Here is a 24,711-nt window from a genome sequence, read left to right on the forward strand (position 1 = left end):
TTAATGTCAGCCCATGCTAAGACAGGTCAGTATTAGTGCTTATGTATGAATTATTTCCTCCTCTTGAATCCTGAGCAAACTGTTGAATAAGAAAGAGTAATGCTTTCGGGTGAGCTGGAAGGAAAAGCATGGAGGAGTGCTTTTGGTTTTTAAGTGCACTTGATGGCGTAGTGAGCAGTGGGCTCTTCTTTCCTCTGTAGGTTACATAGGTTACACCATGACATCAGAGCAGCCCCTCTTCCGCCTCTGCAAAAAAAAAAAAAAAAAAAAAAAAAAAAAAGAGAGAGAGATCAGAGATTGATGTATGAGAAGAATGTAGGTCAAATTACAGAGTACATCTTGACTCAGTAGTGTGAATGCTTACTCTTTAGTTTCCCTTCATAAAAGTAGTATTAGTTCTAAAAATTAATTTCACTTTACGAACCACAGTTCGGGTCACATGGGCTTCTGGGGGAATTTAAACACAGTGTTTGTGTGTTTTGTGGCAGGGGGATTTTCCACTAACTGGAGGTTGGGTCTCCACTGTAGAGTGAGGGAAATCTCTGGTGTCATTTTACAGTTGTGTAAAGGGGAAGTTAGAGGGTGTGCGTGTGTGGGGTGTATGTTATAAATTTTCTGTTTCACTCTCAGTCTCTACTGTATTTAGGTTTGCGCTTCAACGAGGGTGACATCTCTCTCTCTCTCTCTCTCTCTTACTTGATCTCTAATCATTTCACTACAACTCTTTTCAGCTGAAGGTAGGTAACATAAATGTCTTTTTGTTAATTAAAATGATAATTTATTAAAAAGATGTATCTTTACCCCTGGCTGTTATGATTACAGTATTAGAAATACTGGATTAAATATATTTGAAAAAGATTTCCTTTGGTATCTTATCTTATCTTAATGGTGTGGAATATTAATCGAACCACCGTATATCAACATATAAGGTAAAAGTTTTTGGTGCTGTGTTATATATCAACATATCACAATTGTTTCACCTGCGGTTTTTCCTCAATTTTTTCTCTACATGTCTACATTATGAAGAATGAAAGGACCGGAGCTTGTAGATTCGACGAGTCGCTTTCGATTCGCTGAATCTTGCCTGGGTTTAGGGGGCTGCATATGCATCTGTTATGCTGTTTGGACCCCTGACTGGTTGGACGGAAAGGGACTGTGGCCCAGGGGAAACGAGTCCAGTCCATTTGACAGCTGGACACGAGGGCATACAATCCAAGGTAACAGTAGTTTAGTCTCGTCTCAGACTAAAATATTTGGTTAGAGATCAACAGTTTAACTGAACAGGATTGTATTGACATGGAGTGTCATCTTTGATTGGATGTTACAGCTTGTCGTTCTGCTAGCCTTTAGTGACAATGCAGTGATTAATGTCATACTACGATGGCGTGAGTCATTTGGAACAGACTTGTAGGAGTATGCAAGAAATTCCAGATGGCCTGTGAAGGCAGGCCAATTTCATTTTGACATGTGCAGGTGTGGGCTTGCTGAACTACGAAAAGACAACATACCTGTCCTAGGGCTGCAGAGTGGTGGTTTGTTATTAAGACAGACTTTACTGCTGTGAAAAAACAAATCATGGTCAACTTGGTTTGCCATCACTGTGGCTGAACACCATACCAGTTTAATCTTCTAATCATGCCTACTCGTTTTAACATAGGCCTGAGCTCAAAGTGACATGCTTACACTTGCACCTTCAGCATTTCTGACACTTTTTTTTTCACATTTACACATTGCCTCAGGGATGGAGTAATGCTAAGATGTCAATTTGGTTATGGGATTATGTCATTGTCAAAACTATATTTGACTTGCTATGGAATTTCCCTGAAAAATACAGCTACCTCTTTCATTTTACATAGAAGATATATGCAAATTCATTTAGTTTCGTGATTTGTCTTGCACTATGAAGAGCTCTGTATTTTTTCATTTTTTGTATCCTAATGTTAACCATACATTCACTCTGTTATATATCCTGCTTATAGTGTTAATCATGTTCTTATAATGTTTTTATAATAATATACTGTAAACTGCTTAAAATAAACACATATATCTTTCTTGTGTTTCAAATAGATAAACAAAATCTTTTCTTATATATGGCAGAGCCTCTGAATGGCAAGTGTAGGTGCTAATGAAATATGAAATGGAACTTGTCTGTTAAAATTATTTCTGTAACATTTTTAAATAATATAAATATGATGTTCATGTAATTATTTTTCAGTAGACCCAAGAACATCATTATTAGAACCAAGCTGGCATTTTTTTTTACTTTACTTTTATTTTTAAACTGAATCGTTTTGACCCACAGAGAGCATGGTCATATTACAGCCTAAAATTTAATCCATCATCATATTAATCATTATGTCATTCAACATCTTTTCATCTGTGTTGTTGTGAACAGGTCTAGGGCCTCATAATGTGTTTGCTGCCCTTGCTTTCCTCATGGCTATAAGCTCGGGAATACTGTGTCTCCTGTTTGCATTCTGCTGGACGTCAAAGACCATGCTCTCGTACTCCAACACACGCTCGCTGCTGATGGCAGGCCAGGCACTTTACCCCACCACCCTGCTGCTCATCACACTGCTACCGACAGGTCAGAATTAACATGTCATACTGTAATGCCAGATTTCCTGAATTACCCTGTGAAAGTGAAAATTAGAATTAAACAGAATTTAAATGACCATTTTTTTGGTTACACATGACTCAAGGGCAGTGTCGATAGTGTTACATATCACCTACATAAGCCCTCCTGACAAGTGACTTAAAGCTACATGAACATTTATAAAGACTTATTTCAATGCGCATCAGCTGTCATAAGGACTGCTTTTGTCGGTTTTGATGTCAAGTTGACGTAACACATCAGTCAAGTGACAGAATTTGTGTTAGACAGGATCTGTTATACAGTTGTATTATGTCGCTTTCCAGACTGACTTTGTAGCGTAGTGTTTGTCTGGTCATGATGCTTATGTGACATTTCAAACATCAAAACCAAACCTGTCCTAATTTAGCGTCAGAAAAATGTAAGTAACTCTGTAATTACTGTGTCATGACCTTATGGATAGATGAATAAAATTTTACCTAAGGGCCAGAGGAAAAATACTGTTACAAACCCTGTCATGATATCATCATGGCTTTGGCATAACTATTCATCAAAATCTTATAAATAGCATAATAAATTGTACTTTACTTTAAGGTTAGAAAAAATATATAGAATTTGTTGTTACAGTGTAATAATTGTTGGTCCCAAATATTCACAGTGTTATACAGCAGGTATTTATGTTGATGTAACCACCAAGTACATCACCAGGAGACAATGCAGACACTGCACAATGCACTGAGCTACAAAGTCAGTTGTCAGGATATTCTGACATAAATCAGCCCACGAAGTGTCATAACACCATACGCCAACACAGCACCTCACCAACATCTTATGTCAACATAAATCTAGTACACTTCTACCACAATTACACCAATCTACCACACTCGGGTGTTATGTCAATTTACATCAGAATGAACAAAATTAATCTTTGACAGCTGATGCTTGTTTGAATAAGACTTTATGTAAGAAATAAAATACGACAACGATGGGGCGGTGTGAATAATCAACGATGGGGTGGTGTGATATGTTATCAGCTGAAGTTGGTTATTTTCCAGTAACAGCACTCCTGTCATATTTCATTTCTTAGATAGGCCATATGTTATAGAAAATCAGTCAGCGCTATGGTATAAATATGCTTATGTAGGTGGATGTCAGTTTTCAGTGTGGGCTTATGTATGTGTCACATAACCCTATGAGCACTGCCCTGTTCATATAGATGGTTTGCATATATCACTCTAGAAAATCAGTTTAGGGGAATTACAGCACTGCAATGAATTTAACATTATTCATTTTAGGTACAGTATGCCTAGATCCTTCACTGAAAGATTAAACAATAAAATAATCTTTTTCCCTGAAAAGCCTCAATCTGTGTCTTTTACACACATCTCCTTCTCCAGGGTTTTTCTTTCTCCTAAGTTGGGCGCTCTTCACCAGTCAACATATTGCCGATATCCGAGATGACCCGACACGCCTGGGCTCCTCCTATTGGCTGGGTGCTGTGGGTTGGGCTCTGCTGTTGGCCGTTCTGCCAGTGGTGTTCCTGGTGGAGCAGTATGTGGTACCCGACATAATCCCCGAGCTGAAGAGGAAGACTGAGTTGTGGTGGAAGGGATTTGAGGTGGCACACACACGCTCGTTCAGTGAAAGCTACCAGCACAGTGCTGAACACTTTAACCATGAGTACAAGAGATACGTGTCCATGCCCTGAGGGAGACAGCAGCATCAAATATCACTGCTGTTTAAATATCCTCAGTGTCCAGCCACTAAAAGGCTGAGTGTGTGTCCAGAAACAGGTAATCCTGTGTCAGGCACACAGGAACCTGTCTAAGATGTCACTCAGCTTGAAGATTCATGGATTTTTCCATTCCTGGAAGCTCAGAAGACTGTGGCTGAGTTATTGCACTTTAAAGAGGAACTGTCAGAAGTAATAGCCTGAAGAACAAAAGGACTCATATTCATTTGTAAGCAGACATTACAAGACTCGTTTGCTTTGAGAATTTTCTTTCAAGCTTTATTATGCATATTCAGTTCCACAGATTACTAAATTAAGTACACACTACTTTAACTTAGTGAAAACTTGTTTCAAAGGAAAAACCCACCTGAAACACATTAAATATGTTTATATTGAAATGTGTGATGTGCTTAGTGATTCAGGTGCTAATTTGTTGTTTGGTGCTATATTTTTGTTGTTCCTGTGAGAAGTTAGCTCTGTGTGCCACGATGACATCACAAGGGACATTGCTAACACAGTTACAATGGCATTTATTTGGGGAAAAATTCCAACATTCTTAACCCTAAGTGATAATGATCAGGTTTTGCTGTTAGCTAAAGCAAAAGCTCCTTTTCTCGCTCACCATTTCCCACCGATGACAAATCCAGCGTAGAAGTAGCGGAGACAGCAAACACTGGACTCCAAGTTCCAGAATGCAGTGCAGATAATGATGCAGCTGCACCGAGTTACAGCAGAGACTCGACTTGGTAGTTAGTAATTGATGAGATGACGAGCATGATGGCATTGATGGCAGTGTTAACATGAAAATTGAAGCTTTGGAAGTTGATCTGTTTGAGCAGAGCGTACAGATGAGGAGGTGAGAGAGCTGGACAGACTAAAGGACTAAAGTGTTACTGCAGTACTCTCTTTAGGTAGACATGAAGCAAGAGCTAAATCCCACTGGTGCCACTCACTATCATGGGTAGTCGAACAACTCTGTGGGTATTGTATTTTAAAACAAAAAAGTCAACTCTGAGTTGAATCGTAAATGAAATGTTTTGTAGATTTAAAGATTGTATACTGATTATAAATACTGATATACAAGTTGTTCAGAGTGGATTTTGCCTTTAAGTGGATGACTTTCAAACTACATTTATACAATTCATTTAGAACTCTAAAGGACACCTCAACCAGTCCAGACTTAAACGATTTACACTTGTAACTATGCACCCTTCACTGTAGTTACTGAATAATTTCCCTTAAGATGGATAAGTGACTAGTAAGCAGGGAACATTAAGTTTTAATTAGTTAATTGTAATTTGGTGCATATTATTATTATTATTATTATTATTATTATTATTATTAAATGAATAATCCGTATAGAAAGTATGTAGTTTTAACCTTTGGCCAAATGTTAGTCACTTGATTGCCACGAATGATTACATATCATTTCGTGGTCTGGAAATGCCATATTTGTGCCAAATGATTTATGGCACTAGCACCCTCATATGGTTGGTCTAGGTTACAGCATGGCTCAAATTTTGTGACTTTGTCCAGTAAGAGAGAGTAAGAGTGTGCAAAAATGTGAACTGCTGTAACATACAATAATGAAATGTTTTAAATGGAATCATGATTTACTATTGGAATTTAACCTTTTGCAATGATAACTGTTTTATTAGTTATATGTAAATACAGTAAATAAATAAATATACCCAATGTACTCTTGCTTTTATTAAGCTTAATAATGCAAAGTGTTGTGTTTGATTATTTGTGCTATTCTTTTCTGCTTATTTGTTTCAACTCTTATTTAATGTAAATGCAGTGTCTTACTAGACATTTGGCCTGTTTGAACCTTTTTAAACCTTATATGAATTTCTCATTATATCTGGTCTGACTCATCAACTCATATTTACTCATACTGAGCTTATTAAAACTTTATGTAGTTTATGAAGGACTGGTATTAAAGGAACCTACTCTATCTTTGTGAATACCACAGATACATTTCTCTACACTGATAAATGTAAGAGGGGAGGTTGTTGAGTCCAACACTTCCCCTTAGACCTCCACTGTAAGTAAGATTTGAGTAAACAGATTTTCTGCTCTTTTCTCAGCACAAACATGTTCATGGTATTCGCCCACACACCACAGGTGCAGTAGATTATGTTTAAAAATGCTAGAATATTTCTTTAACACCCTGGCATCCTGCAGTATTTCTAACAGCCAGGCAACATGCTGAAACATGCTCTGACTCTTTTATTTTTGCATGTTATTTTCTGAACATAGTATTTACTGGGTATGAGGAATATGAGGAATGCTTTGCTATGGATATTTTGCCCAAGACTCCTGCCTGATGGTATGAGGAGTGATACCGAGAGAGATAGAGAGAGGAAGTTGCTGAGCTCATGTTTACTTTCTGATCCCACTAAAGTGGAGAAAAATAAACTGGGTCTGGCTCAGTGAATTGTGCATTACTCAGGTGCAGCACTAATTAAAAGACAGTTCCACCTTGTTAACAATGGCTAATGAGTTTGGTATTCGATTCACGGATGGCCCTTTTCAATTTACCAACACGAAAACACCTAATTGGCATTTGGATGGGAGTCGAATGTCCTTGAAGGTCATACAGCAGGGTACTTTAATGTGCACTAAATGGAAAACAAACTCCTTCCAAGTAAGCATCAAAACCACAAACCTTCTCACCACTGAAACCTCTCTTAATTCTCATGACCCTAAATGTGTGTCCTCTGTGATTTGCAGTCAGGGATCCTCCCCGGTGTAAACCATAAATTCCCCAGACCCTGTTATGACTGTAAGGGGGATGGGGGTGGAGGGCTTTGAATAGTTATGCAATTTATATATATATATATAAAAATAACTGGGTGTGGGGCTGGAATACACCTTGGATCAGATGCAAGTTGATGACAGAGCACCATCTCACACACATTCACACACTCATTCACACCTAGCGGCAATTAGAATAGATTAGGATTGAACTGTGGTTCCCTGGAGCTGCGACAAGTAACCAAGTTAAGTAACCATTTGCTTAAACTTAAATATAATAAGTAAAATAACTATGAAAAGCATAGCTGATTTGACAGTAGTGGACCCTGCTTTGAAAACCAATGCACTATATTCCAGACGGATGCTCTTTAGATGTCATTTTGTAGATATAGGACAGGTTTATATGCTGGAACTAGGGTCCATGTGCTTAGACTAACACAACTTTGATTTATACAGTCAGGATTTCAGGCAGTGCAGCCTGATGATTTTCAGTCCCAGTCTTAAGGGATCCATGCACTGCACAATAATGTGCTTTTCCCTGCTCTAAAACACCTAATTCTAATGAACTAATGAAAAGCTTGATAGTTAGCTGGTGGGTTATAGAGCAGGGGAAATCTATTCTACAGTGGTTATGGCTATTGAGTAGATGTACATAAGGATCTCCTAACAAAACAAACAAACAAACAAAAAAAAACCCACTGATACTTACTTACCTACTAGTTTTTCTACATGATCATCCATAAGGTGTGATTGAGTGACAGCTGGTCCACGCCCACTAACCGTGCCTGCCCGCTCTAGTAGGTATCTCTGTGCAGAGCTTGGGCCCTGACATGTTTCCTATCAATTAAAGTCTGATTAAGGAGCAATGTAATGTTATTAAACCACTGCTTCCTCACAATTAAGTGAATGTGTGAGTTAGTGTGTTTATTAAGATAAATAAATAAAGACGTACATTGCCAGGGTGGTGTGATGCTTTTTCTCTAGTGACTTGAGCTAATAATGTGAATTTTCTAATTTCACCATTTGGTGGTGCTAGTGTAGTTTGCTTGGAAAAAACCTGAACATCACTCCATGGCATGAAAAAGGAACCTTCCAGATTTCTTTCTATTTGACAGATAATGAAATCAGAGTGGGATGCTTCATACTGAAGCTGAATGTATGGTCATATGCATGCGGTTTTGTGTATGTGTGCACATGTGTGAATCTGTTCCTCTGCTCAAACATGAACTCAAAATACATTCTAACAAGCAGGATACGACTGCATCCAAGAATATGATGAATTATGCAAGTTTCCATTGTTACATAAATATAATTTGACTAGAAATTTCACGTTCACTTGGGTGTTATCCCTTGTGAAAAAATAGGTATAATTATACAGAAATTTAAGATGACACTTAAAAGAGTCCTCCATGTTTTAACAAACATCTGTACGTGTGTACGTGTTGGATCCACCTAACTGAAAAAGACTATAGCAGAATACAGTCCAAGGTCAGAATACAGGCAATTACACTTTCAAAGAACAGACAGAAACCTGCAAATGATAGAAAATGGTATTGATTAGTATACAGTGCCCACACTGATTTCACGCATAATAAAACCACCTAAGTGCTAAAACCTTCTTAGAAACTCACCAGGAAGCTGAAAAACTGAGCATCCAGCATCAGCTGTGACTTACAATGTCAAGTGATGTAGGTTGTCATTTGTGCATAGCATTATGACTATATTTCCCTTTGTTAGTACTTTAGGCATGCTACTTCAGCTTTTGTGACATTTGAAGTGAATTCACATGCTTAAATACATTCTCAAATCTCAGGAAGAAAATACCAAATTGTGGCCACCTTCATTTTCAGCACAGCTGCTGAGATATGCTAGCCGATATGCTAGTGATGAGATAAGCTAACAACTGAGCAAGCTAATCACTTTCTGTAGAAATCTGTACTGGAAGATTCACTGTAAAACTGGCACATCTTTATAAAGAATAGATTATAGATTATGTCTGTACTAGCTAACCATACCTTACTCGTGCAATCAGTGTAGGTATTTGGCACCATCATAACATGACAAATCCCCCAAAGATTATTGGAAATAATCATTATTGTAGCAGCAGTGATCAGAAAAAACAGAGCTATTTAGAAAGTCAATTACAAGGATTAAACCTTGCATTAAACATTGCCATGTAATGATTTCATTGTAAGGATGTAATTACAGGCATAAATTTTACAGACCTGGTTGAGGGATTAAGATAAGGACTGTATTTTTTACTATACCAATAGGGGTCTCTGAAGAGCTTTTAGAGAAGCAGTATGAGCACTGCGCAAATTAAAAATCTATGGAATATTATTACGTGACTTATATAATCAAGTAAAGTTTTTTTCTCTCATGAAACAAAATTTAGAGGGGTGCATCTTATACTTCGCTATGAAAGAACAGCATGATAAAAAAAAGAAATACACCTAATGCTATGCGAGAGGTTTTTTTTTTTTTTTTGGACACAAGGTACATCTAACTTGTTGCTACACTCACGGGCCATTTTATCAAATCTACCATGTAGATGCACTTTATAGGGTATACAGTTACAGACTATACAGACTATATTCACATGGTTGACCTCAATATCACTGCTGGGTTGAGAATAGAGCACCAATCAAAAATATCCAGCTAAGAGAAGTGCTGTAGTCAGAAACTGCCCACTAATGGAGTGCTAGAGGACAATTAACACACACACTGCGCATGGAGAAACGGAGCTATAAACCTATAAGCTGTCTGTAAACCTGTGAGATAATCAAGCAAGGCAAATGTGGTCAGTACGTGTCCAGAGTGCTTAAACACCCCAAATTTCCTTTTCATGGTATTAATTGCATTGAAATGCTATTTTTAAAGCAATAAGTGCATTTTATATAATAAAACTGTAGATCATTAAAAAAATTCTAATATTTATATTTATATAAAATTTATATAAATTTATATATATATATATATATATATATATATATATATATATATATATATATATATATATATATATATAATTTTTTTTTTTCCTTCTTTAGTTGCATTTAGTTGCATGTTTGAACCTTTTTCTTTGCTTGAGATATGTCTTTGTTTATCAGCAAAGATAAGGACAGACTGAGATTCTGTAGATGATGAGATGGAGAGATGGAGAGAATGTGAGCTGGCACAGAAGATGGGTGTAAAATAGGATTAAATTCATTCAGGCGTGTTATCGGTTTGGTTTTGTATGTGACTGGTCCGTGGCGCATGCCCTTCAGCCTTCTCTTTTCTTACTGTGCTTCACTTACGCACTTCCTACACTCAGACACATTGTATTATTTAACTTTCCTCTGGGCCCTTTGGATTTATCAGTTGATAGCCAGAGACTAGGGTTGAGTCGGTGTACTCTTTTTCCCCTATTAACCCCTTCACTGATATGTAGGTCTACTTTAGTTACCTACTCAAATTTAGCCCATTTTACATGTAAATCACTTTGGGAATTTTTTGTATAAATAATTTTTTTTATATAAAAGGAATATCTAAATAGAACATTATAGGTCATGATATATAGAGTATGTAAGCTGCCATACTAAGCACAATCCAAAGGGAATTTTATCTTCTTTTCTTTTTGCCCCAAGAAAAGGGATTGCAGTTTGAACCACCTTAATGTTTACTCCAGAAAGAAGAGATAACTCTGCTGTAGGTTCCAGACATTCTATTTATGTGGTCAGTAGGTACCCGTCCATGTCCATCCTGAAAATCCTTTTCTTTAAATGACACACTTAAAAGAACATCTGACATGTTGCTCTATTTGGCTATGCAAGTAGCTGGATGAAGAGAGAGATATGTATGTTTGTCCCTGTTTACAGGCAAAAAACTCCACTGTGAAGCCCTGAAGCAATATGTTTACATTGACATATTTGTGATGTGTTTTGTGATTCTGGTGCTAATTTGTTGGTTGGAGCTGTATTTTTGTTATTCCTGTGAGAAGGTCACCTCTTACATCACAGGATGCCATTGCCAGTGCAGTTCCCAAACGTAAGGTTTCACTGTTAGCTTCTAAAAACAAAAGAGCAAGAGCTTCTTTTCTCATTCATTCATTCATTCATTCTCTTTCTGCTTTTTCTGGTAATGGTCATGGTGGCATCAGGCTAAGATCATTCTAGCAAGAGCTGACCAGGACATCCTTGTAAGGTGCCCAAACTACCTCGCCTAGCTCCTCCTCATACTACAGAATGTATTTCAGCTACAGTGGAGTCCAAAAGTCAGAGACCACTAGTAAAACTGCTTCTATTCTGCATTCTTTTCTAATTTAATACAATAATTTTCATTAGAAAATAGATTATTGACAACAACTTGAGTGAAAAGTAGAATCTTTTGAAATATTTACATGAATTTCAGAGTTTCTTAGTATTTGGTATGTCCTGTTTTTGCTTTAATGACAGTGTGCACTCAAGCTGACATGGACTCCACAAGTTTGCACAAAACCTCATGATGCATTTTAGATCAAATCCATCAGAGTGTCGCCTGAACACATGCTTCGATAGAAGAGATTAGGCAGGAGATAAAACTGACCTTTTGTCCAAAGCAGTTAACATGGTTAATATCCCAAATTTGCTTCCATTTAAATAGGGACCTAGAAATAGTGCATTATCTTGAATAATAACTATTCAAGATATTGAACATTTAGTTTCTTTGTTTTAAATATTTCAAAATTCTACAACCTTCTGTTTATTTCCAATTTCCAGTGTGATCTTCGACTTTTGGACAGTACTGCATATGACACAGTTGTGCAGTCCTATGGCAGAGACTTGGCTTGGTTAGTTAGAGATCATTCAGATGCATTCAGATTGCATACTTGGACTTTGAAGAATTATAAAGATTGTTAATTATAAAGATTAATAAGCAGGTTGGTCAAGGAGGATTTTTCCTTTAAGAGAAAACTCTCTGTACTCTGTTCTTACCACTCTCTAACACAGCTAGATTTAGTTGATGCAACTGATGGTAAAGTATACAGAAATATTTAATCAATGTTTCCAAAGCAACACCTTCATGAAGTCAATCAGACTTACAAGTTATGCCATTGCAGCTGATGTGCCTTGAAAAAGTGCATCAGTCAGGTCCTGCAGTTTAAGAACTGTTAAGAAAGCTGTCCTTCCTGGATTTAATTTTCCAATTTATGATATGATTTCAGACAGACATTGAATTTCAGACAGACATTGAATTTCATTCATCCGTTACAAGAACCGGTGGACTCTCTGAATGGAAATTCCTCCTCAATATGTCACAGAAAATAAACAAACGCATCAGTTAGAAAATAAACAAATGCATCATTTCATGTACAAAGCAGCTTACAACTTTCACATGCACTTATCCCTATGGACACCGCAGGCATACATTCATGCATATATCATGTGAATGCTATTGAGTTAGGACTTAGAGTTTTGATTATGTGTCAGTGAGTTTCCCTTTATTGGCATTGAGCTGTTTGTGCTAATACCACTCAAATAAAGATTGTTGCCAATATCTCTAAAATGAATTTTCTTCCTTTAGAAAACCAGAACCAATCAAGTCATTGATATTATTTTTTATAGTCATAAATTATAGACTGTGATGTCACTGATTAGACTGAATCTTTGATGTTTTAATGATTATACCACAGCGCTGTTGAATTCTCAGTCCTGCACACCTCTCACAGTAGTGCAGGCTACGATTCAAAACACGATATTAAAGGCTTTCATTAATGCACTTATTCTAATGCATTATGGTTTCTATAGTAACAGCTCAATCACAGGGACTTGTATGGTGGATGTACTTCACATAAGCTTAGCCTAGTAATAATTATTTAAAAAAAAAAAAAGGAAACCATATAATTGTTGATCTAGTGAATCATTCGGTAAGAATCTGTTCCAGCATGGGCTTCAAGTCTTTGCACTTTGTGATTTCTCAATAACAGGACATGCTGTATTTTTTTAAAGGGCATGACTGTTTAAAACTGTTATAATGTAAGTAATAACAGGAACTAACTTGTTTTGTGGACATTCTACAACATTAAATGAAACTATAAATGAATAAAAAGTATGACATGCAGTTCTTTAATAAATTGAAAAATTGCAAATTTTGGCAAATTGCTTTGGTGTTAGAGGAATAAAGCACTTTGAGATGTGCTGTTATTGGAAAAAATCTATACTATACCAGCTATATACTATAACAGCATGCCACTGAGTCTTTCATTCCTTACATAAAACCTCATTTTTGTTTAATGTATTACTTTTGCTAGGAACATACATTTTATTACATCACACCTGTGCTGGTCATTTAAATGATGTGCTTCTCTTGCTGATCTGAGATCCACATGGTCCATAAAAAAAGAGACAGACGTAGCCAGGGGCACTCTTTTTGTCCTCCACTATCTCCATTTTTTTTTCTTGGGCTCGTTGCAGCCCTGTGTGTTCTCCTTTGGAATCTTAAATGCGCCTTTGCTCTTTAAAATAGGCTACAGCGCTCAGTTCAGACTCCCTGCTGATTACTTTTTTTTGTCAAGACACACAAAAGAGAGAAAATAACAATGTCTCATATGATTCAGAATCATGGGTCAGTTTGAGATCTGTGGTCTATAATCTGCCTATCCTTATCACTTTTAATTTATATAATCAGCTTAAATAAATGACATCTTTTGTTACAAGCATGTCTGTATTTGTGTTTGTGTTTGACTAAATTTGTATGTAGTGAGTGTATATATTCATAAGCTTTAATATGCTTGTGTGTGCATGTGCTCAGGCATTCTCTCTGTGCATGCTGCCGTCCGTTACAGGTTTCTGTCCCTTACAATAAAGCCATGTGTATCTCATTCTTGCTTCTCCATTCACGCTTGGATACAGACAACCACAGCTGGTCCTCTCTCTTATCTCTCCCTCTTGCGACCAGCAAAATTAAATTACAAATATAATCACTGCAGTCCAGGCTCCATTTTCATCACTAGTTTGCATATAGAGTAGCGTGTCTTTAGAGACGTGCACTTGTATTGGTAGGTAACTCTGCTCAAATGTTCAATGTGCACAATAGAGCCGGTTCTACCTGAAGCAAAGGCACAGTGGGTTTTACTGTGCCGATGAATAGCGGCAAAAGGGAATGATTGTCGGGGGAGGTGGAGTAGAAGACAAAAATACACCAGTGCCAACTCGGTCACACACACAACTCAAACTGTTTCAGCCTGTGGATGTGTGTGTGTGTGTGTGTGTGTGTGTGTCAGACTGTACATCTCACATAGGCTTCCCTGTCTGACTTAGGAATATGAATTAACCTGATATTTTCTAACCCTCTTTTCATCAATATTATTCTCTAGTGACTAATAGGGTGAGATGCAGGTGCTGTTTATCTTATCAAACACACACACACACACACAAACACACAAACAGCTCTCTTTCTCCGTCTCATCTATGGTGTCCATGTTATGGGATAAAATGGTGAAGATTAAATGGTAGCAAATGTCAGTGCATGATCACACACACATGCACACTGTGTGGAAAATCCAGTTCTTGCATTTTTGGTTTACAATAAGTGCTAAGGAAGCATACCTAAAATCAAATTTACAATAATTACCCTTCTGCATGGGACTGAGTAACTGTCTATCTGCTGCACTTTTTAGTGAAGGAGAATGAAGGGCTGTTGAGGTGATGTGCCTCCTGTGGAATTGGAATGGGCCACAAAGAAAACACACACGTTTGCTTCTGTGATCATTATAATAAGCAACCTTATTGTACAAAGAAATTGAAGTCTTCATATGAAGGCCTTTCTGCTATACCATTATTCTTCACTGAATCTAGACATTTCTACACATATGTCCCATTTATAGCCAATATGTTACAGTGTGCTTATGCATTTTCAAATTCTGTAAATTAAGAAAGTAGCAGATTCTCATGCTGCTGTCCTGTACAGTTAGTCAAGTCAGAAATTAATGTCATTCCTTCTCATCATAGCCATGTGGTAGCAAAAAATGATAAAACAATGACATTCAATAAACAGAAAAACAAACAACAAATGATCTGAAGTGCTGTATAATAGGCTTCTTAATAATTAAGATCAGGCCAACAGAATACTAGAGTGCAGAATGAAGTCAGCAGTTTACGCAGCAATGACTTTTTTGTAGTTGTAATTTTAAACTGTGCAAACTTTTATATACAGACATTCAGATAACACTGAAGTGCACTTCGTGTATAGAATAGAAATAATTTGTAACACTTCCTGTGACTTCTGCATTCATAATACATTATAAATAACATTACGAAGCATATAAGCTCTCTTAAAATGTCTGACACAAGGCTGTATAAATGCTTAAAGTAGTTAAAGTTACATGCATAAGACCCTTTATATACACAATTTCATAAAGCATTGTAGTGTGTTTTTAAACACAATCCCTATCTTAGTAGTCAGTACGATAAGCCATCATCAATATGTAGATAAGTGAGTTAGACTGTCACTGAATTTATGTAAATCTCTGACCTGACATAATGCTGTATTATGTGTTATATATTTTGAAACACTTCAGTACAGAATGTTTATTACAATGCATTATATATTACAGATACTACACAGATGCTGTAGCAGTGCCTGTGTTATAATTAAAAATTTGTGTCTACAATGTTTTTTTAATGAACAAATATTATAATGTGTTGTGTAATGTGATATCTGACAAATCACATACGCCTTCTTTATAAAATATTACGCATGTAACTATACCACAGCTATATTGGAGGAAAACGTCATGAGGAAAATGTCTGAATCCTTCTGCCTTAAGGACTGCTTGAGTGGAGAGTGATGAAGATGAAGAAGGTTGCTGGGGTTGTAGACCAGTCTGACTGTGTGTATTGTGTATTGTCTTTTATATTTATTTTATTGTGCTGCACTTGTGCTTATCTTATTTGTGTTACTCTATTTGTAATTTTTGTAAACCTGTATACAGCGTTGAATTGTTTGTTGCACCTTTTTGTACATGTGTTTATGGATGTGATGATAATAAAAATCGACATAACCACTACGCCAGAGTTATATTCCGCTAAAGACATTCCAGGTGGCCTTTTGTGTTGATCTCCTAGTAACTCTCCTCATCTAGATCATTTCTTCTGACTCAGTCAGTGCTCTGACTGGTGGCCTATTGTATTTGCACTATCATAAGCCATCCCTGCTTCACTGACAGATTTGACAGATGTTCCTGATCCCGACTGCAATGGCTGTTCTTGTCAGTGGCTGTACATTCAGAACCCAGTTGTGGGAGATGACTGCTCAGCCCTTTCCCCTCCCTCCATTATAATTACGAGATGAACTGATTTAAAGATCAGTCTGCTTAAGCCCAGTCACAGTCCATATCAGTGTCAGGCCCTCTATTGTACTTGTGGCAGAGGTATGACACACTCGCTATTGAAAAGGCCATAACTGCTCTGGCATTTCATATAATGGACTTTTTAGTCAAAGGACAGGGAAATAATAAGCAGATCTATGCCAGAGACGGGCTGCCATTTGTTTAGCAAGTTGACAGTGACCACTGGACAATCGAGCCTCGCCGTGACGGACATCGCTGATGCTCTTTTCACCAACAGTCACAGGGTAATTTTCTGCAGTCTGCTAAACCACCCACAAAGCACTCATATAAAAAAAGAGATAAGGAAACTGGTGGATGTGTGGGGTGATCATTTTTGTACATGTGATCATTAATCATTAAAAATAGCTGTCTTTGTGATTCTGTCTTTTTTAAGCATTTCTCTCCTATCTTTATAAAAGATATGTAAGCTAAGACCAATGTACAAAAAAAATCTCCTGATGGAAAAATACAAAGCTGATGATTAAACACAACACAAATCCAATGAGGGAGCGTTGCAGTGTGCTGCATCTCCAGGCTTTAGCAAGCTGAGACTCGCTGGGGGGAAACGGCAATTTAATTACAGCAGAATTAAAGTGCATTGTTATTTTGATTAAAGACACACAGCTCCGTTTCCCCTGGATCTGGCATACACTTTTCATTTTGTACAGTTTACACAGAGTGCATAAGACCCATCTGGAGATCATTTCCCTTCTTTACACACATGCTTCCTAATGTCTGTTTATTCCAGGGAAGACAAACAAAGCCATTAGGAAAGCTTTCTATGCAATAAAGACATGTCTCTTCTTCTCCTTTGCTACTGCCACATGGGTAATGTATACTGTATTTATATGGAATAGTACAGTATAAGAAGTGTAATATCTCTGGGAAATGTCTGTGGTAATAAACAGGGAGTACGTAATATAAAACCTAGAGATATGTTCTATGATGATAAGTGAGCTGGACTGAGTCACCTCTGGACTGAAATTATCATCAATGCACAAAACAATGTTGCAAAAGTGGGGAGGGTTTTAACACCATCAGGCTAATGGAAAAAAGAAAGAGGCCACTGGTAGCACAGTGGTTAGAGTTTCTGCTTGTGGTGAGCTTTAACGATTGCAACAGTGAAAGGTGGTTACTGGATATTGAATGGGAGAGCTAAAACAGAAATACTACCATCAATAACTACTGGAATCCATAAAAGTGATCCAAACTCATTCTAATTACAATTTCTAAACATTTTATCAAAGGAGAGAGATAGAAAGATCTAATTAGTATTTATTATACCAACTTGACATAAACTTGCCAGCTTGGTTCATACAAGGGACCGTGTTCTCAATGTGGAATTATTTCCACTTTAATCCCCAACAAAAGTAAGATGTATAATTTGCACTAGGTGTCTCATCTACTGCAATACATGCATCTTTTATGTTTTACCATTTAAAATCTACATATAGTGTGGCACACTGTCACACTGAGCCAGCTGCGTGCTTGAACATACACTATATGGTCAAAGGTTTGTGGACACGCGGCCATCACACCCATATGTGCTTTTTTAAACACTCCATTCCAGATTTAGCCCCCCTTTGCTGCTATAATAACCTCCACTCTTCTGGGAAGGCTTTCCACTGGGAAGACTTTAGATTTTGGAGTCTGGCTGTTGGGATTTGTGTTCATTCAGCCACAAGAGCATTAGTGAGGTCAGGCACTGATGTTGGGTGAGGAGGTCTGGGGTGCAGTCAGAGTTCCACTTCATCCCATAGGTGTTCAGTGATCAGGGCTCTGTGCAGGCCACTCAAGTTCTTCCACTCCAAACTTGGCAAACCATGTCTTCATGGAGCTTGCTTTGTGCACAGGGGTACTGTCATGCTGGAACAGGTTTAGGCCTCACAGTTCCAGTGAAGGAAAATTTAAATACTACAGCATACAAAGACATCCTATACAGTTGTGTGCTTCCAACATTGTGTCACCAGTTTGGGGAAGAGCCACACATGGGTGTGACAGTCAGGTGTCCTCAAACATTTTACTAGCATGGTTTGGATCCACTTCTGAATTATCTGTACAAAGTAATTCTAACTGATTGTCTTTATTCTATGATGAAACATTTCTATCCTGATGGGAGTGGTCTTCCAAGATGACCCTGCCCCCATTCACAGGGCATGAGGACTCACTGAAAGGTTTGGGGAGTATGAAATTTATGTAAATCAAATGATATGGTCACCAGATCTAAACCCAGTTGAACACCTATGAGAGATTTTGGACTGATCAAGATTTTGAGACTGAGCTCTCCACCACCAGCTTAAATTTGTATATGTAATGTAATGCATATATGTATGTATGTATGTATGTATGTGTACAATATTCATGGATTTTAAATTTATTATAGAAATAAGAAGTATTCACCAATGCTAAGACTCATTGGCAGGTCCAGTCTTATATTACTCACTCTGTTCACTACACACCTTTCTTATTAGTTTCACTGTATTTACTGAATAATTCATAATTCTTACTGAATAAAATTCTTTAAGATGAATAACTACAGTATTCAGCTGCAGTAAATGTTTTAAATAGTTAAATTATAAACCTTTTTTTCCTGAAAAAAAAAAAATAATAAAGCCTCTTTTTTTTCTGTTTCGGTAAGCCACATTTCAGTTTCATGAGAATGATTCAGCTACTAAGCTATTATCTTTTTCCTTGCACCCTATGATAGTGAGTCTGGTGTCAAATATTTTAAAACTTTCTGGCACAATTGCTTCAAATGTTTCAGAGCATCAGAAAATGTCCAACAAACAGAGAAGACATTAGGGAGATATTCCTTGTAATACAGAGTGTTAAAGGGTGCTGATTGGATAGTTTGCTCCTGAGCTCAGGTTACTGGCTATGTGTGGAGTTTCTCATGTTCTCTCAATGTCCATGTGAGTTCCGTTGGATTCTCTGGGTTCCTTCCACCTCACAAAAACCTGCCAGTATGCAAACTGGTAACGTTAATTGCCTCTAGGTGTGAATGAGTGTGTGAATGTTTTTGTGTGTGGTGCCTTGTGATTGACTGGTGTCCCATCCAGAGTGTATTCCTGCCTCATGCCCAGTGTTCCTGGCATTAGCTCTGGATCCACTGCGACCCTAACCAGAATAAAGTGGCTACTGAAGATGAATGAAAGATTGAATGATTGGATAATGAACTTCAACAATGGTAACCACTACTGGACATGATTGGCTACAGGAGGGCTGCTAGCAAAACCATTCCCTGAGTGATCTTCTTGAAAGGTAGCAGACAGAACACAAAATAAGAACATAAGGACATACACAAAGCAGGCTTTCTGGCACGTAACACAAAGTTAATTAAATGTCTGCTGTAGAGGAGAAAGTACAGAATGGAGAGAATTACATACTGACCTCAGGGCAAAGAGAGAAGAATAAGCAATAGCGGTAAGAGTACTGTAACATCATGCATCTGTTCTATGCCATTCCCCATCTGTCAAAGACGAGGCAGATCAGCCCCGGACCACCGGAGCTAACGCTTCACATTACATCAGTCAGCAGAGCTGTCCTGCAAGAGCGAGAGAGAAACAGAGAAAGAGAGACAGAGAGAGGATGAAAAACTAGCAGATTATCTCAGGAGAGGAACATGCAGCAGCTGTTGCTGCAAACTTTCTTACAGTGTGTCATCGCCCGAGGGACGGCAATGTTCTATGCTTTGAATTTTCTTTAAAATATTTTGTAAATAGTGCAAGTGTCTGTATTCCGTGCAGCACTCTTATTTAGATGTGGCAACAGGGAGGTAATGTAGGATGATGAAAAAAGGTGAATAAAATTGTAAAAAAATTATGGTTTTGTTATTAGTAGTATATTTGCCATCCTATTATTTGGTTGTATATTTGTTACCTTTGGCAAACCTGCAAAGAAAAGCATCAAAATAAGCATTAAAATTAAAATTAAAATGAATGAAAATTAAAATTCAACATGAGAATGCAAGAGAGAAACAGCTTTGAATTGTAAATCTGAGTTTTAATTAATCAGGTAGAGCTTAATCAGGTCAGGAAGGAGGCTTTTGCATTCACACCAATCATTCTAGAAAGACATTCATAGGAAGAGATTCAGAGAGAGGGAGCGAGAGAGAGAGAAACTGATACAGACAGACAGAGTGGGTAATGAATCGCCTGCATCCTGATAATGGCATTAATGATTATTAGGCAGGGCCAAAGGGAGGGTGATGTGAGGTAAAGGAAAGTGGGAGTGAGAAAGATAGATGAGCAACCTAAAAGTGGATAGGACAGAGAAAGAGGCATTCCTGCAGCTACCTTTGACAAATGGCATGGCACTGGGGGCCACAGTTTTGAATGGTAATTTACAAAATAAACTTTGAGTGGAGAGGAAGACCAGAGAGAGAAAAAGGAGTGAGACAGAGAAAGACAGCAAGAGACAGACAGAGCATGCAAAGAATAATGAGGAGCTGAACGTGTTTAACCTGCTGGAGTCTGCCATTCTTTTCCCCAGCAGAACAATTATTCATGATTTAAAGTGATGAAAGCTTCATCAATACGCTGTAGCATCATGGGAGATGTGATCCTGTTCCAGACCTACTGATAAGATAAAAGGTACATATGTAAAAACATGACAGACTAGTGGCTATGAGAATAATTATAAAAAACACAGAAAAGAGACAGCAGACCTGCTCAATGGATGAGCACTTAGCAAAAAGGGCTTTTCAAAGAATCTTCCAGTTTTTTTTTTTTTTTTTTTTTTTTTTTTTTTTGTATAGTTAATTCTATTTCTAGTTTGGTACTCTTTCTAACAGGGAATGTTGTAGGATCCTAGATAGACCGGTTTAAGGCTTCCCCCAGAGGGACAACCAAAGAAGTTCTAAGGATTCTAGATTTCACCATTTTTCCAGCAAAGTAGTTGTTATCTACGTATTATGTTATATACGTGTTATACCACAGTAGGGTTGACGTCTCTATTCTGTTTGGTGAGAAGGTGTTGATTAATTTTCTGTAATTGCAGCTCTGACAGTAGTTCCAACAGTTATATTAATATGCTTGGTCTACTATGGTATCATTTCTATAGTAACAAATTACACTGACCTATTACTGACACTCCACATTAACAGATAAAAATGTATATAATTGTTGATATGATGAGGTTTTCTGTAAGATATTTATTTTGCATTTTTAGAAGGAGTCTCCAGTGTCAGTACCTTGTAACAGTCAGAGGTAAGGCTGTTCCTTTAAGTTTTTTACACAAGAAAGACCTCAGGACAGATGGTTGTTTTTCTGTAACATGACAAGCTGAAATGTTTTGTCTTATTAACTTCAAGAGAGAGCAAGAGAGAGAGAGAGAGAGAGAGAGAGAGAGAGAGAGAGAGAGAGAGAGAGTGAGAGAGAGGGGCTGGAAGACATTTTTATAGCTGCTGTATCGTAAGTGATTCCAGGAACTAACTTTTTTTGTGGACATTCCAGAACATTTAACATAATTATGAACAAATAAAAAGTATGTTGTGCCATTCTTTCATTAATAAAAATTGTAATCATAGCCAAATTCAGTGGTATGCTGTTATTGAAAAAAAAAATCAACTTTGTGGTAGTAACAATAACTCCACTTCATGCCTCGTCACACCGCTCTGTTTTTTTTCCTTTTTTTTTGTATGTTCTTGCTCTGTATTAACACATAATCTTTTTGCACATACTTGATTATTTTACTATCACAGCACCCCTATCATGTTTTGTTTCTTACTTATTATCTATACATTGTATGTAAGCAAGAGAGAAACATGTTTTTGGCAATAGTTTACATCTGATACATCAGATTTTTCTTCCCAACAGCACTATATTCCTAAAAACAACACGGAATATCTTGACAAAGCCCATACAAAGTGGGAGGCTTATCTCTTAAGACTACCATGTTGATTTACTCAAGATCCCTTTTCACTTTTAGGGAAAATGTACTGCTCTCACTGCTCGACTTGGAGAAGCTTGAGTATAGGTTTGCTCCCAGTAGGTACCAAGTATCATTGCTCATGTCTGAGGAGGTCTTTTCCTTTTTGCTTATCTGAGTCTTGGCTGAAACCATTACAAGAAAAAACACAAACCTGGCCTCAGATCAGCGTAAGATTGCAGTGTTGAGGAGCTCCACTATCACTCAGCAGGTGTGCTGTTCAGTTGGTGATAACTGTAACAAAGCCACCTAAACAACGGCCCTCCCCACCCTTCCCTCCCATCTACATAGAAATTCAACCACTACACAATAACACCCTATGCTGTGCCAGGTGGCTGTCAACACCAGACATTTTTCCTTTAAATCAAACTGCCACTGCGTTTATCAGTAACAAGTCAATTAGTGGATGGGAATGAGAAGAGCAGGTCTATGGGGGTCACTGCCAGTTTGTTACAGACATCTGTAGCTTCATCTTGTTCAGCTCAACATGAAGTCTATCACTTCACTTCAACATGAATTCTATCAGTCACTGTATCTGTGTGAAAATGGTAGTCTACAGCACCTACCCTTTCAAACAAGCACACACGGTGCCTTAAAATACACTGAGTTGCCATTATAGTATTTTTTTTAAGATCAATACCTTTTAAAGTGGAGTTAAATTGGGATTTAGGAGGTGGAGGTACCCAAAGTATCAAAAGTGGGAACAGTACTGTGTGCTGTGGAATTCTCTGGAGTTCTAAATGCTGATTTCAGGAATTGTGACTAAAACTGATTTTTTCCCCCCATATATTTTTCTATAATAAGGGTTTAATTTAATTGACTTATATTGGCACCCTAAAATTAATTATATTAGTTATTAATTATAGAAAAGTGACAGCAGCGTTTGGTGAAAAGATCAACACCAGACAACATGTACTTGTAGGTGCAAATAGCCAAGATATGAGACAATATGTTCACTCTGTGCAAGTAGGTCTCTCTCCTTATGTAGTGTTTCCCTATTAGAGATGACCCTTAATCATGTAAGGAACTTTTATAAACAATACATAAAAATGTTTTCAGAAAAGAAACACCCAGAAAAGTTGACAATGTTCTAGTACCTTAAATGTTATAACTTAAACTTGTTAGCTAGGATATGAGGCAAATTTCTCTATTTCCAATCTGTTCCCTTTATTCTCTCAATTTCTCTAATAAGTCTTGTGACTCTGTCTCATTTGCATCTGATTCAGCAACTGTCTAGCTCTACAAATATCTCTGAGTCATCTTTTAGATGTCTGACTTGTCATTAATCCTGGCTCCTCATGCACAATAGTAATCATGTGCGGCAGAAGCTGACACTAAAGGAACAAACTGTAGTCACCGACTGTGCGTTTAATAAGAGGACTGACAGATCTAGTGCGGCAGAGCATGGTCCTGCAGAGAGCAGACCAGATTAATCTGCAGCTCGAATTCAAACAAGGCTGATTCTTACGCAAATACACTGTCGATCTACAGAGACAAACTATCAAGCCATTCTCATTAGTGCTCATCCCTGCCTGTCACAACACAGACTATTCCACAAGGGGCTGAAAGAGGGCCTCTCACGAATGAAATTCTAGTTCAAGGAGCCCGTAACAAAGACAGAACTGCGTCAGCTCAGTGAGTACTGGGAGACACTCAAATAATCTGTCAGATGAAAAAAAAAAAATTGAACAGGTCATTAGAGTGGTGACAGTCTTTTGGGACATAACCCATCCTTTGTGAACAGGCCTAGAAACCTGACTGCTGTATGTAGGGCAAAGCTGTGTGAACGTAACAGTTGTAGCTCCAGCAGCTCTTTCTAGTGCTTGTCTCATTTGCAGTGCTGCAGTTCTGCTTTTGTTCAGGCCCAGAGCTGAAAATGGCTGGCTGGTTCTAGCCCACTTACATCGGGCTAGTGTAATATTGTGCCTCCACATGACAAATAGTAATGTACTAATTTGCCAAAAAATCAAGGATGCTTGAATGCATTTCTGTTCCTGTTTATATTTCAGGACCAGAATCAGAACCAGAAAATCTGTATTCAGTAAATACTGGGTGTACAAGTATGTGAAATATCAGCACAGAATCATACCACATATGACATACACAAATACAGCACATGTCATACATATATAGCTAAACAAAGATTCCATCAAATCAATATCAAAATTAAACTGTTACTCTGGGCACTATGCCCTATACGGCAGGGCTTCTCAAAGTTTTGCAGCTAAAGACCACTTTGAGAATTTTGATTTTGAGAACCATGGGTATACAGCATATTCATTTATTTATTCATTCATTCATTTATTCATTAATTCATCTTCAGGAAGTGCTTTATCTTGGTCAGGGTAA

At 37.6% G+C, this 24,711-nt stretch overlaps 1 protein-coding gene across 2 annotated transcripts; it reads left to right on the plus strand.

Moving 5' to 3' along the window:
* Positions 1–369: 369 nt before the first annotated feature.
* On the plus strand, positions 370–7,024 carry si:ch211-256a21.4 (uncharacterized). Of its 2 annotated transcripts, XM_026918881.3 has the most exons (4): positions 370–737; positions 1,027–1,217; positions 2,396–2,587; positions 3,991–7,024. In XM_026918881.3, the coding sequence occupies exons 2-4, from the start codon at positions 1,028–1,030 to the stop codon at positions 4,299–4,301; spliced, it is 693 nt and encodes a 230-aa protein (XP_026774682.1). In that variant the 5' UTR covers positions 370–737; position 1,027; the 3' UTR covers positions 4,302–7,024. The 2 variants fall into 2 exon arrangements, with proteins under 2 accessions (XP_026774682.1, XP_053093061.1); XM_053237086.1 differs by lacking the exon at positions 370–737 and having other exon boundaries at positions 752–1,217.
* The last annotated feature ends 17,687 nt before the right edge of the window (positions 7,025–24,711 follow it).

This window comes from Pangasianodon hypophthalmus, chromosome 9, assembly GCF_027358585.1.
Source record: "Pangasianodon hypophthalmus isolate fPanHyp1 chromosome 9, fPanHyp1.pri, whole genome shotgun sequence".
NCBI lineage: Eukaryota > Metazoa > Chordata > Actinopteri > Siluriformes > Pangasiidae > Pangasianodon > Pangasianodon hypophthalmus.

What these genes read in the sequence shown, in the direction of transcription:
- si:ch211-256a21.4 (XM_026918881.3), top strand. Translation starts at nt 1,028, where the DNA reads ATGAAAGGACCGGAGCTTGTAGATTCGACGAGTCGCTTTCGATTCGCT. An exon ending in ACGAGGGCATACAATCCAAG is followed by an intron (nt 1,218 to 2,395) that starts GTAACAGTAGTT and finishes TGTTGTGAACAG; the next exon opens with GTCTAGGGCCTCATAATGTG. An exon ending in CATCACACTGCTACCGACAG is followed by an intron (nt 2,588 to 3,990) that starts GTCAGAATTAAC and finishes CTCCTTCTCCAG; the next exon opens with GGTTTTTCTTTCTCCTAAGT.